Source organism: Dryas octopetala, chromosome 8, assembly GCF_963921425.1.
Source record: "Dryas octopetala chromosome 8, drDryOcto1.1, whole genome shotgun sequence".
Classification (NCBI taxonomy): domain Eukaryota; kingdom Viridiplantae; phylum Streptophyta; class Magnoliopsida; order Rosales; family Rosaceae; genus Dryas; species Dryas octopetala.
In genome coordinates this window covers 15918613-15931641 of record NC_141373.1, presented here as the reverse complement: position 1 = coordinate 15931641, position 13029 = coordinate 15918613, and the positions used below count along the sequence as shown (strand labels likewise).

The following is a 13029-nucleotide window of genomic DNA, read 5'->3' as shown; positions in this document are numbered from 1 at the left end:
GCTGAAGTGCTGAACTGGAAGAAGACGAAGCCCAGGGGAATAGTGGAAGACCACTGAGGGGGAAGAAGAGGAAAAGGAAAGAAAAAAAAGAAGAGAAAAGAAAGGAAAAGGAAAAAAAAAAAAGGAAAGAAAAAAAAAAGAAGAGAAAAGAAAAAAAAAAAAAAAGGAAAGAAAAAAAAAAAAGAGAAATTTTTTTTTTTTTTTTTTTTAAGGTAGATTGAGATTTGGAGTCTTTAGGCAATTGGAAAGAAAAAAAAGGTTTGAGATTTTATTTGGGGTTTGATTTGGTTATTTTGGTGTTTCGTTTAGTTGTAAACATAAATTATTAAAAACAAATTTATTCCCTTATCATGAAGTTTCATTTCCTTAATGTTTGGTTTTCCAATTACGATAATTTGTAAAATTGAAATTTTAGGTAAACAGTTGTCGCCGCTGCCGCCATTGGATTGGTTCTATTTTAACCCAATTCGGCTTAATTTAACTATCGAAGACCATTTCCAAGTCCATTTGAGTAAGCTTGCTACTTTCCGTTGCCACATTGGTGATTTATTCGTGTAATTTTATTATCTAATTATTAATTAGTAAAGTATTTTTTTAACAGTATTGTCTCCGGCGCGCATTATATTCATCACATATCACATGAAATCTACTATATTATTTGATTTCTTCAATATTTTTTATCAATGTAGTAGATAATATGTTAAATAAACATATGGTCAAGTTTCATTCAAAATTTCTATATTTTGATAGCAATTTTTGTCGATTTTATCCAATTTTATCGAAATCGAAATTTTCGCGAAAATTTCCATCAAAATTTCCATCGAAAATTTCTTCGAAATCGAAATTTTACTCCTTGATGCTAAGGACTAATCCCATTTTTTTTGTGCGTCTATTTTGTATATTTTTCTCGGACTACAAAATAAACAATATTTTTTGGTCAGAAAGTATTAAACAACATTAAAAAAAAAACTGGGGTTCTTTTGAATTTAAGCAAAGTTTAGGGCATCGCTCGTAAAATGGATTGTTTTTTAAACAGCAACTAGGGTTTTTCATAACTCTTGCGGTCTTGCCTCTTGGGAGCGGGTATACTTCGCCGCAGCTAGAAACTTAGGTTTTCTCTCTCTCTCTCTCTCTCTCTCACTATCGCTATAGTGTGTTTGTTTGTCTGCCTAGAAAATGAGATTCGCTTGATTTTGCGTAAATTCCATGACATTATCTTTTGTTCTAAAACTAAAAAACTCATTTGCTTCCGCCAATTTCTAGTGTTTTTGCTCATCTGTTTCTATCTCGTTTTGTGGTTGAATTTTGATAGCTATGTTTTCATTTTCATTACATGTTTCTGATTTGATCTGAATATATGGAATGGAGCTTGTATGATGCAAAAAAAAAAAAAAAATGTTGAAATCTCATATTGCGATTTTGGTTGATGTATATTATACATAAAGATCTATTCTTGTATCGATATAAACTTAAATGCTGGATCCTGTAACAATTATGATATGCATGTAGGACATCTGGGTTTTATTTATATTCATTTCTATTGCCCTTTTTTTGGAATCAAGGAGGAGGAGAATGTCTCACAGGAAGTTTGAGCACCCCAGGCATGGATCCCTTGGGTTTCTTCCAAGGAAGCGAGCTGCTCGTCACAGGGGAAAAGGTATATAACTCCTTTTTCATTTCTGTTTGTATGTGTTCTATGGAATTTGCATTATTCAAAATTAATGTGTATTTTCTATTATTCCAACTGCTCTGTCAATGTTGTGGACTTGCAGTGAAGGCTTTCCCCAAGGATGACCCAACCAAACCCTGCAAGCTGACTGCTTTTCTGGGTTACAAGGCTGGGATGACTCACATTGTCAGGGATGTCGAGAAGCCTGGATCAAGTAAGCAGCTTTCTAATTAATGTCTCTCTAGGTTTCCCATTTTATTGATGGGTTTTCAGCATTTTATATAATTTCTGAATCCAGGCTTCCTTTCTTTCCTTCCAATAAATGATTTCATGAGGGAAGTAAAAGTTGATTAAATAATTAAGCATTAATGTGAACGGTAACACAGCTATTCATAGGTTGCATAGGCTATAGGTTTGTACAATAGAGAAGTTAGTGAAGTCATAGATGATAGTGGTGGAGATTCATGTTTTTGGTTAAAAGAAACAAAGACAGAAATGTGATACGGCACTCATTTTTGTTATATTTTCCTTGCACAAACACAATTCATTATATGGGTGAAGACAGCACAGCATGAATCACTCTTGTATTATATTTTGGGAGGGTTATTATTGCATTTACTTTGTTATATCATGTCAATTGGTTCCTGTTTTCTATCAATTTTGTTATATCAATTCTGTCTTAAATGCTGTTATGAATACAAAATGATATGATGTGCCCACAAAAATTTGAAGTCAAACACGTGATGGTGTCACTGCCTTTTGTACTATTTTCATTTCATGTCATGTCATGATTTTTCTTGGATTGCAATCCATATGATACTCAAGCATAGTATTGTTCAAAATGTTTTTGATTGATACATATTTATTCCTAAAGTAAAATGTGTAATAAGTAAATTCTTTTTTTTGTTACTGAACTTTGAAATATTTCTTTAGAGCTTCACAAGAAGGAGACATGCGAAGCTGTAACTATTATTGAGGCTCCTCCAATGGTTGTTGTTGGAGTAGTGGGTTATGTGAAGACCCCACGGGGCCTTCGTTCTTTGAACACAGTGTGGGCGCAGCATCTCAGTGAGGAGGTGAAGAGGAGGTTCTACAAGAATTGGTGCAAGTCCAAGAAGAAGGCCTTTGCAACATACTCAAAGCACTATGAAACTGAGGAGGGGAAGAAGAGTATTGAATCCCAGTTTGAGAAAATGATTAAATATGCTACTGTTATTCGGGTTTTGGCTCACACTCAGGTATTGATAACACTTCAGTTATCAAATTGATTCTGTGCATTTTGTCTTGAAATTCTCTATGCATTTTCCTAATACTTTCTCCTATGATTGATGGTACATCTTTTGGTGGATAGAAAATTCATTTTTGAAATATGTAAGTTCTGTTCTGTGATGGTTTCATCTGTTCAAATAGAAAGAATTAATTGTTTGGAGGTAAATGTTCTCCCAACATGACTTTTCTCTTGACTCTTTCAAAATGTTATTCCAATATGCAGTTCTTATAAATTAGCTGCAAGCTTATTGCACTAGTCATATGATGCATATAAAGTTTCCCCTTTATTTCAGTGTGGCATGCATTGAAATAAGTAATAACACATCTCATGTAAGCTTCTGATTGATGTTGCCTATGTTCAGTAACAAACCTTGTCTTATGTAACTTGTTTCTCTTAATATCTGTTTCTTGTTTTTCAGACCTCCTTATGGTCCCTCAATGATGTATTTGTGATTGTATTCTACGTATGCAGATTAGGAAGATGAAGGGATTGAAGCAGAAGAAAGCACATCTTATGGAGATCCAGGTGAATGGAGGGACTATTGCTCAAAAAGTGGAATTTGCCAAAAGCTTCTTTGAGAAGCAAATCCCTATTGATGCTGTTTTCCAGAAAGATGAGATGATTGATATCATTGGTGTGACAAAGGGTAAAGGTTATGAAGGTGTTGTTACTCGTTGGGGTGTTACCCGGCTTCCCCGTAAGACCCATAGGGGTTTGCGTAAGGTGGCTTGTATTGGTGCCTGGCATCCTGCGAGAGTTTCATTTACGGTTGCCAGGGCTGGTCAGAATGGATACCACCACCGGACTGAAATGAACAAGAAAATTTATAAGCTTGGAAAGGCTGGGCAGGAGTCACACACTGCTGTCACTGATTTCGACAGGTTAGTAACTTCACTAAATACTTGAGTAATTTTAGTGCTGTGTGGTAGCCAGTTGGCATTCCCTGTTGAAATCGAAGAAAACTTTTTGTAGCAAGGTTCCTCTCTTTATTTCTTTCTCCCTTTGTTATGTTGGGTTCCGGTATTTGTGGTTTTATAGGATGTCTGTTTTATATTTCTTTTAGAAAGATTCTGACATGAATGCTGATCCAGGACTGAGAAAGACATTACTCCACTAGGTGGCTTCCCTCACTATGGTGTGGTGAAGGATGACTATATCCTCATTAAGGGATGCTGTGTTGGACCTAAGAAGAGGGTGGTTACTCTACGCCAGTCCCTGCTCAAGCAGACCTCTCGTGTTGCTCTTGAGGACATCAAACTAAAGTTCATCGATACCTCCTCCAAGTTTGGCCATGGTCGCTTTCAGACAACACAGGAGAAACAGAAGTTCTATGGACGACTCAAGGCATAAGGATGAGAACTGGTCCAGAGTTTTTAGCTATCAAAATATTAGGCAACTTTTTAGTTTCTATGCCAATGAGATTATGTTGCGGACAGTTTATTTTTATTTTGGTTCCTAGTGCTGAGGATTTTGAACGGTATTCATTCAGTTTTGTTTTGTTGGGGATAATTTAATATTGGAATCGTTATTTCTCGAGAACAACTTTCAGATTTAGTGTTCTGTGGAAGACAGTATCATAGCCTGGCTTATATTTTTGCTTTTCTTATGTTGTTGTCCTTACATCTTTCACATTTTTGGTTTTTTATAATTCCCCTTAATCATTGATGGCTTCACCATTGTTTTTGTTTTCTTTGGGGAAGGGGAAAGTTTGAAACTTCTTCATTACAATTCCTACCGTTCTAAAAATCTATTTTATTTTGGTAAGATTTAGAGAACTCAACTATTTTGAATTAGAATGCACCCATTGCTACTTGACCTTGTTGATATTCTTTTCTCTTTGATGAACTATCATTATGGTAAGCCAAGAAAAACTCTATACTCAAGGGTAGAGGACTATAGTATCTGTAATCGAAAGCCTGCTCTACTACAAGATTTAGGTCGAAATTGAAAAGCAAAAGAAGGCAATAACAAGCCCACAACACATTTTTCCTCCTGACTTATGTGCTAAATTTCATAATTATTGCACCAAGACCCATTAATTTATTGTTTTTTTACAATTTTAAATTGAAGGTAAGGAATTAAAAACTTTTTCATACACATGCACTAAAGAATGAATGATTTTAGGGAAAATTCAGATTAAATACTAAAAAGTGAACACATTTAGAATTCACTACTAAAACTTTCAAATGCCCAAAATAGCCATCAATCTTTTTCAACCAAGTCAGCATCATGCAAAACAAGAATGTATCAATATATAGGCAAGCTTTGTAAAGAAATAAGCACAGAAACAAAAATCTCTCATGTTTATTGCCTTCTCTCTCTCTCCTTCTCTCTTTTCTTTTTCACTATTACAATCTTTCAAATTGCCCAAAATAGCCATCAATACTTTTCCACCAAGTCAGCAACATGCAAAATGTAGCACTTACATTTGTCTTCCACGGTATTGCTTTTGTAACCATCCAACAAGAATGTATCTATATATAGGCAAGTTTTGTAAAGGAATAAGCATGACAATTTGAGAAGCCAAAATCTCTCGTACTTACTGCCCTGTCCCTTCTTTCCTTTCTTTGTTTCCTGTAAACAATTTATATGTACTCAAGCATTCAAGCAATAATATTTAATAAGTTTCTTTTAACTTCTCTTTCTTTATTTCTTTAATTTTAAAACCACCTTAAAATTGGTATTTGAGCCTTATTTATCATTATAATAATATTGTTAGATAGTAAAGTACCTTAAGGATTGAAGTTATCTCTACATAATATTGAGAAGTGATTATATGTGTTCTTGTTGAATAGTCATCTATAAGAATTATCTTTGATTATAAAGTTAATTTATATGCAAAATCGTACTATTACTAGAATAAAAGCTAGATTAGAAACAATAAAACATATTATTTAGGAGTCTTGCAATTACTTAATCTTAATGAACAAGTTATAACTAATTATAAAAATCAATCATAAAGCAATAGAAAATTTAGAGACTATTAAAGAAACATTACAAAATACCTTAACAATTAAGCTAGAAAAATAAAGGTTATGATAGATTACCTTAATTTAGAAATAAGTGAGCATCAGAAGAGAATACTTACTTTAGATAATAATACTTTAATTTGTCATTTTCATAACAAAGAATATAAGCATATATTACACAGTAAAAAACAACACATAGAAAATAGTATAGTTGATTTACTTATAAATCTGTCAAAAAATATTAAGTTAGAACAACTAAAGCAAAACTAGTCAATAGAAATATTAATGCAAAATCTATAAATAAACTCAACAAATATTTTAAGAAAAAATTTGGATTATATTACCAAAAAAGTAGAAGAGAATAATAAAAATATTCAAAAATTTCCTGTAATAATGGATCAACTTAAAAGTAAGAGGAAATTACAGATTTGGTCCACTTATTTTATACCTAGTTCAATTTTGGTCCACGATCTTTTTTAAGTTCTGTTTTGGTCCACTAATTGTTTCATTTGTTCAATAAAGGTCCAGATTTGTGACTTTAAATCTTTTGAGTTGTGTTTTCTTCAATTATAATTGAAATATAAGTTATATTTCATCATTTCTTAGTCATAAAAATAAATTTGGAGTATTATAATATAAGAGAATTGAGATTTGGTGAAATTTAAAAAATTGGCAGTTTTGGGTACCCTACTTTAGGGTCAATTATCTTGAGTTTTAGAACTCCAATTTGAATGATCTTTATATGGTTGTAAAGAAGAAATGCATAGCTTTAAAACAAGTATATATTTGCTGAATTTGGGTGAGATGTGATAGGGTAAAAAGCAGGCCAAATTTGAGAAAACAAATCTGGACATTTATTGAACAAGTGAAACAATTAGTGGACCAAAACAGAACTTAAAAAAGATTGTGGACCAAAATTGAACTAGGTATAAAATAACTGGACTAAATCTGTAATTTCCTCTAAAAGTAATTACAACAAATACAGTTTGTACAAAAGGATTTAGCAGAATAAGTAGATACTTTACATAACAAAATAGATTAGCTATTAAATTAGATGCAAAGTGCAAAAACTAGTGCAAAATATATAGAATCCCTTAAAACACTTCAAGAAATATAATCAAATACAACACTTGTTGGAATTTCATATTACACATCTAGTATCTCAAACCAGCATATACCTATTAGACAAAAAAAAAAAATTTATAATTCAACTCCTAGTAAACATATCAAAAGATTAGATAATATACATACATAAAACCTTAGCAAATCACAAAGCTACACTACCTTCAAAATTAGTACAAAAATTAGAAGGTCTAACTTTAGAAAAAATAGCAACAAAGAAAATAAATAAATAAACCCCTTTGATAATAGCAAATGGAATTATTCCGAAGAAAATGCAAAGAAGTGGTCCGAGCAGAAGACATATATTCCTAGAAATAGAAGCACAAGAATTTCTTAGAAAAAGTTTTGAACATACTCAAAGAAATAAAAGTTCTTTATATCAAGTAGAATATTGAAAAGTAAAAGAAGCATGGTATGTACCATAAGCCAACAATTTGGTGATTAAGTCTTACCTTTGCCATTTATGAAGAGGTTTCGGGTTAGATCAATTTTCAAAAATCAGTCATGTTCACTCCTAATGTCTATGCTGCTTGGATAGAAGATCGAAGTGTCTCGAATTTTAAATATTCTTGTTGTAGCATGCCATGAGAGGCATTTAGGCCTTCCATCAATGGTGAGGAGAGGTCGGTGCTCTCTTTTTTCAGAAGTCAAGGAGAAGGTTAGCCAAAGGTTGGAAGGATAAAGTTTTGTCCAAGGCAGGGAAATAAGTTTTATTAAAATGGGTGTTGCAAGCTATGTCTTTATAATCAATGAGCGTTTTCCATATACCAAGAGCTTTTGTTGATGAGCAAACATATACTTTGGTGGGAGAAAAAATGACAATTGTAAGGGTATCCATTGGAGGCACAGGGAGGTGTTGTGCAAGTTAAAAGATCATGTTTGGGCCTCTAAAATCCATCTTGGATTTGGGCCAAATCCAAATCCTTTCTTTAAATAAAAGCCAAACATGGGGATTAAATCCAATGAAATACCTTCATCCAAACGGGCAATAATTTTTTATTTTTTCTGAAAGCATTAAATATATTTTTTAGCAAATTACAAATACATCAATAAAACATTTGAAAATTTCATAATAGTCAAAATACAATTTGAGTTTCCATAATAGTTACATGTAAATATTTGTTAATTACATAATAGTCAATGGGCTTAGCCCAATTTGGGTGGCCCTATACTATTCCTAGTGTTAAATTACTATCATTCCCTTCAAAAATATTTTGACTCAATTTTAAAAATGGTAATTGTCACAGTCACCAAGTCTAAAAACTATAATTGTGTGACAGTTTTCAATTATAAAACAGTAACTGTGTGATAGTTACCAATTAAAAAAAAATTGTGTGACAATTACCAATTAAAAAACATAAAAACGATAAATGTGTGACATTTACCAATTAAATACGAAAACTGTCACACATTTACCAATTAAAAAAAGTATGTTGTTGTTATTGACTTATATGTAATTTTAAAAATTGGACATTGGTGATGCAGACATCATGTCAGCATAATGGCAAGAGCTGTAAATTCCTTTTTTCTTTAGTCTGATTGTTAATTCACATAGTTTCTCTTAATTTCATTTTGGTCAATAGTGACTATTATTTTGAAAAAGTTTATTGACTAATTTGTAATTTGAAAATATTTATTTATTATTTATTTTTTGGTAATTGGCCCTAAGTTTTTTTTTCAACTAAAAAAATAATTTTTTATTTTTTGGTCTGAAATTATTAAATAATATTAAAACAATATTGTAGGGGTTTGCTGAATTTAAATTAGGTTGGATTATGCATAAACTAACAAACTTGATTGACCGCAAATGTTATATTTGGACGAGTCAAAGTTAGATATTGAAGTGCCCCGACCACACTACGATACTCAGTGGGATCGGCGAGTGGGTCACCGTCATGAAGACTAAGTCGGCAACCCCCTATAGCCGGTGTGGAAACAGGCTTGGCATCCAACATTTTTGTTCTTTGTAATAAATCCTGAACATACTTTGCTTAAGATAAATGAAGCCCATTAGGTACACAAGTGACTTCCATACCCAAAAAATAATTTAGTGGGCCAAGATCTTTCATGGAAAACATACGGCCCAAATTCTAAATAAAAGTGTTAATATGTTGAACATTATCACCAGTAATAATAATATTATCAACATAAATTAACGGAGAAATAATATAAGGCACATGAATATATGTAAATAAGGAATAGTCTGCATGAGAAGCCTGAAAACCCAAGTGTTCGAGATGTTGAGAGAAACACTCAAACCAGGCCCTGAGAGCTTGCTTAAGCCCATATAAAGATCAACGTAGCTTACAGACAAAATTTGGATACTGTGGATCCACAAAGCCAGTGGGCTATCACATGTATACTTCCTCCGCTAAATAATCATGTAGAAATGCATTTTGGACATCAAGTTGGCGAATGGGCCAATTGTGATGCATTAAAATAGCCAAAATAAGCCTGATAGTGCTATGATTCACTACGGGGTTTAATGTCTCTCCAAAATCCAAACCGGGTTGTTGATGAAATCCATTTGCAACAAGGTGGGCCTTGTACCGTTCAACTGATCCATCAGACTTCTTTTTAATGCGAAATACCCATTTTTTGGGCAAAATATTCATGGACTGAGTTGAAGTAACCAAAGCCCAGGTGTTGGCCCGTTGAAGTGCATTATATTCATCTGTCATGGCCAGTCGCCATTTGTCATCTTTATTAGTCTAAGAAAAACAAGTGGGTTCTACAGAAATATCAGCCAAATTCACATGTTTAGCATACTTAGAGTTAGGTTTCACAATACCATCCTTTCTTCGTGTTACCATTGAATGAGTATTTAGTGAGCCCATAGAAACTGTAGCAACGGTGACTAGTAATGAAGGTCTTGGTGATGAAGTTTTCATAATATAAGTTGGAGTTCCCTACAAGTTAGAGGAAAAGGGCACAAGTGCAAGAGAAGATGGAGAGGATAAATGAGATACAGATGGCTCACAAAATGGAGCTTGCGGGCTAGATTGAACCTGTGGGGACGAAGAAGTAGAGGAAAGTACTGCTGATGATAGAGACCCAACTAGGTGGGCTGTGTGACACAAGCGCAATGGGTTGTGGAGCAGTGACCGCCGGAGCTGTGTTGGAAGAAGCAAGGTCCAGCAATAACAAATTTTGTGCAGTATTTTGCGAAGACGAAGATGCCCCCGTAGATGAAGCGAGCCCAGTCTTATGAAATAGAAAGGTTTGTTCATCAAAAATAACATGGTGGGATAAAAAGAGTTGACCTGTAGCAAGATTTAAACATCTATAACCCTTTTGATTTAGAGAATACCCCAAGAAAACACGTTTAGCGAATTTGGGCTGAAGTTTATTAGTGTTATAAGTCGGAAGATAAGGAAAACATGTGCAGCCAAACACTTTGAAAAAATCATAATTAGGCTTTTTGGAAAACAATTTCTCATAAGGTGATATAGAGTTTAACACACAAGAAGGAAGCTGATTAATGAGATAAGTGGCAGTAGGAAAAGCTTCAGCCCAATATGACGAAGGCATGAAGGCATGAGTCACAAGAGTCAAACCCGTATCAACAATGTGGCGGTGCTTGCGTTCGACAAGCTCATTTTGCTCCGGATGATGTGGACAAGTGTACCTATGATTAATGCCACGTTGAAGTAAAAATTGTTTAAAGGCATTATTTAAATATTCACCACCCCCATCAATTTGATTTTTTATTTTTCTACAAACAATTTTCAACCAAGTTTTAAAAAATGTCAAAGAGATTAAAGACTTCAGATTTAGTTTTCATAACATATAACCAGGAGTATCTAGAATAATTATCAACAAACAAAACATAATATTGAAATCCTGAATTAGATAAATAAGGGGAATACCAAACACCTGAATGTACAAGCTTCAATAGAAAATTTGAAATAGACTCAGACAAACCAAAATGTAATTTGATGTTTTTACCAATAGAACAAGAATGATAAATATTAGAAAACCTAGCACCAGAAATCGGTATTTTCTTCCTAGAAACTAAGTGCTTCAGAGTTGGAAGAGATGGGTGACCAAGTCTAGCATGCCAAACTTGTTCATTCACTCGTACACCAATGAAAACAATAGGACCAACTAAAGACTTAGAGCTTGACTCAAGAGGAAATGAGTAGAGACCGTTCTCACTCCGCCCTTGGAAAAGGATCTACCCCGTCACCAAATCCTGCACACAAAAATGGGTGGGATAAAAGGTGAAATAACAGTGATTGCCATAAGAAAATTTATTGACTAAGATTAAATTGGAAGAGGCATGATCGAGAATAATGAAGTAAATTTTTTAAATGAAATGATTGAACAGGAGGGAACTACTTGTTTTGCTCACAAGAGGGAGCTATCTATGTGGAGAAAGCAGCATTTGTTATCAAGATGATGTATTTGATGTTTTTCACAAGTAACCGTACTTGCTGCATTGAGAATCATCTCAAGTATGGAGATAATGTTGGGAATGTTTCTTCATAGTTTTTGAACAACAGAAGCTTCATGCAAAGGGAGTTATTTCCTGAGTCAAACTATGAAGCAGGGGTTGCACTAGCATTGTAGTCCTCAGGAATAAGAAAAACAAAAAGAAAAGAAAAACCAAAAAATCCAAAGGCAACACAAAGAAAATCAATATATAATAAGGGAGCACAAACCAAACCAGAATTATATTGATGAACAATATCTTTTTGGGCCAATTGAGAACTTATTGAATAAAAGAAAATTTAGAATAAAAAGGCCTAACAATTACTTGTAACAAATCCACAGAGAATGAGAACTAAGAAGATTCAAGGATCATCAACATTAGGATAAATATCTATAATAATCAATTTTGTATTTTTCCATATCAAACTTGAACCACAGCTAGTCCAATTGCAAACCAATGGAAAAACCCAAAGGACAATCAAATTTAGAATAAGAAAAAAGGAAAACCTCATTCCAGCTACACAGTCATACAAACATATCTCAACATTTTCCACATATTTTCACAAATTGAACGATTTCCCACCAGCAAAGAGACAATAACACACATACAGATAACAAATTTTGACCTTTTTCATTTCTATGACTGAAAAAAAAAAATTTTAAATCAAGAATAATTCGATTATAAAATCAAGGAAATACCTGTTAGAGAAGGGAGACGATAAATATGTTGTGGCATTTGTGAATATATTGAACTGAACATAAGCATATTAAACCCTAAAAATTAAAACAATGAAGGCAACAAAGTGGAGATCAAAAGGAGAAAAAGAGTAAACCAGTGAAAGAAGAAAGAGGAGAATGAAGAAAAGGTGGTAAACACATAAAAATTAGAAGGGTTATGCCATGTAAATTGAAAAAATAATAAAGGATATTTTGGGTACTTTAGAAAAATTCATTAAACCCTCACTAGTTCCTCACCCGCTTTCAATAAAAGTGGAAGTGAAAAGCAGGCTCTCGGCTGGAGGTCTCACCAAAAAGCCCAAGACCCGAAGCCCACCCGAAGCTCGCCCGACCCGTTAGGCCCGAAGCCCGATTTGGCCCAAAATTTGGGCCGGCCCGGCCCGAAAGTCTCTTGGGTTGGGCTTGGGCCATCCCCTAGAAGCCCATGGGCCGCCCGAAGCCCGACCCGTTTAGGCCCGACCAAAGCCCGACCCAAAGCCCAATTTGGGAATCATAACATATTTAATAGGTTTTTCGTTTGTTTACCCTAATAAATTATTAATATGCTTATTAAGTTATTATATAATACTATAATATTAGTAAATAGTAATAGTGTAAACTATGTAATACCATAAATAATAAAATAATAAAGTAATAAACTTTTAAAATTATATACAACATTACAAGTATAATAAAACATAAATGTATATGTGTATATATACAACTTTTATAATACAACTATAATTAAAGTTATTAAACCACGATCGTCAATTCATTAATTCAACGATCTGAACCGTTCATTTTCTATTTTCATAGTCAAAGATCATCCTTACAAAAAATCGGTTAAA

General features: G+C 33.4%; 1 protein-coding gene across 1 annotated transcript; it reads left to right on the top strand.

The window, feature by feature from the left end:
• Window positions 1–1046: 1046 nt before the first annotated feature.
• LOC147277608 (large ribosomal subunit protein uL3z) lies at window positions 1047–4493 on the top strand. The gene is made up of 6 exons (XM_086253162.1): window positions 1047–1111; window positions 1563–1657; window positions 1773–1883; window positions 2603–2907; window positions 3411–3820; window positions 4031–4493. The coding sequence occupies exons 2-6, from the start codon at window positions 1573–1575 to the stop codon at window positions 4287–4289; spliced, it is 1170 nt and encodes a 389-aa protein (XP_086109288.1). The 5' UTR covers window positions 1047–1111; window positions 1563–1572; the 3' UTR covers window positions 4290–4493.
• Window positions 4494–13029: the final 8536 nt, after the last annotated feature.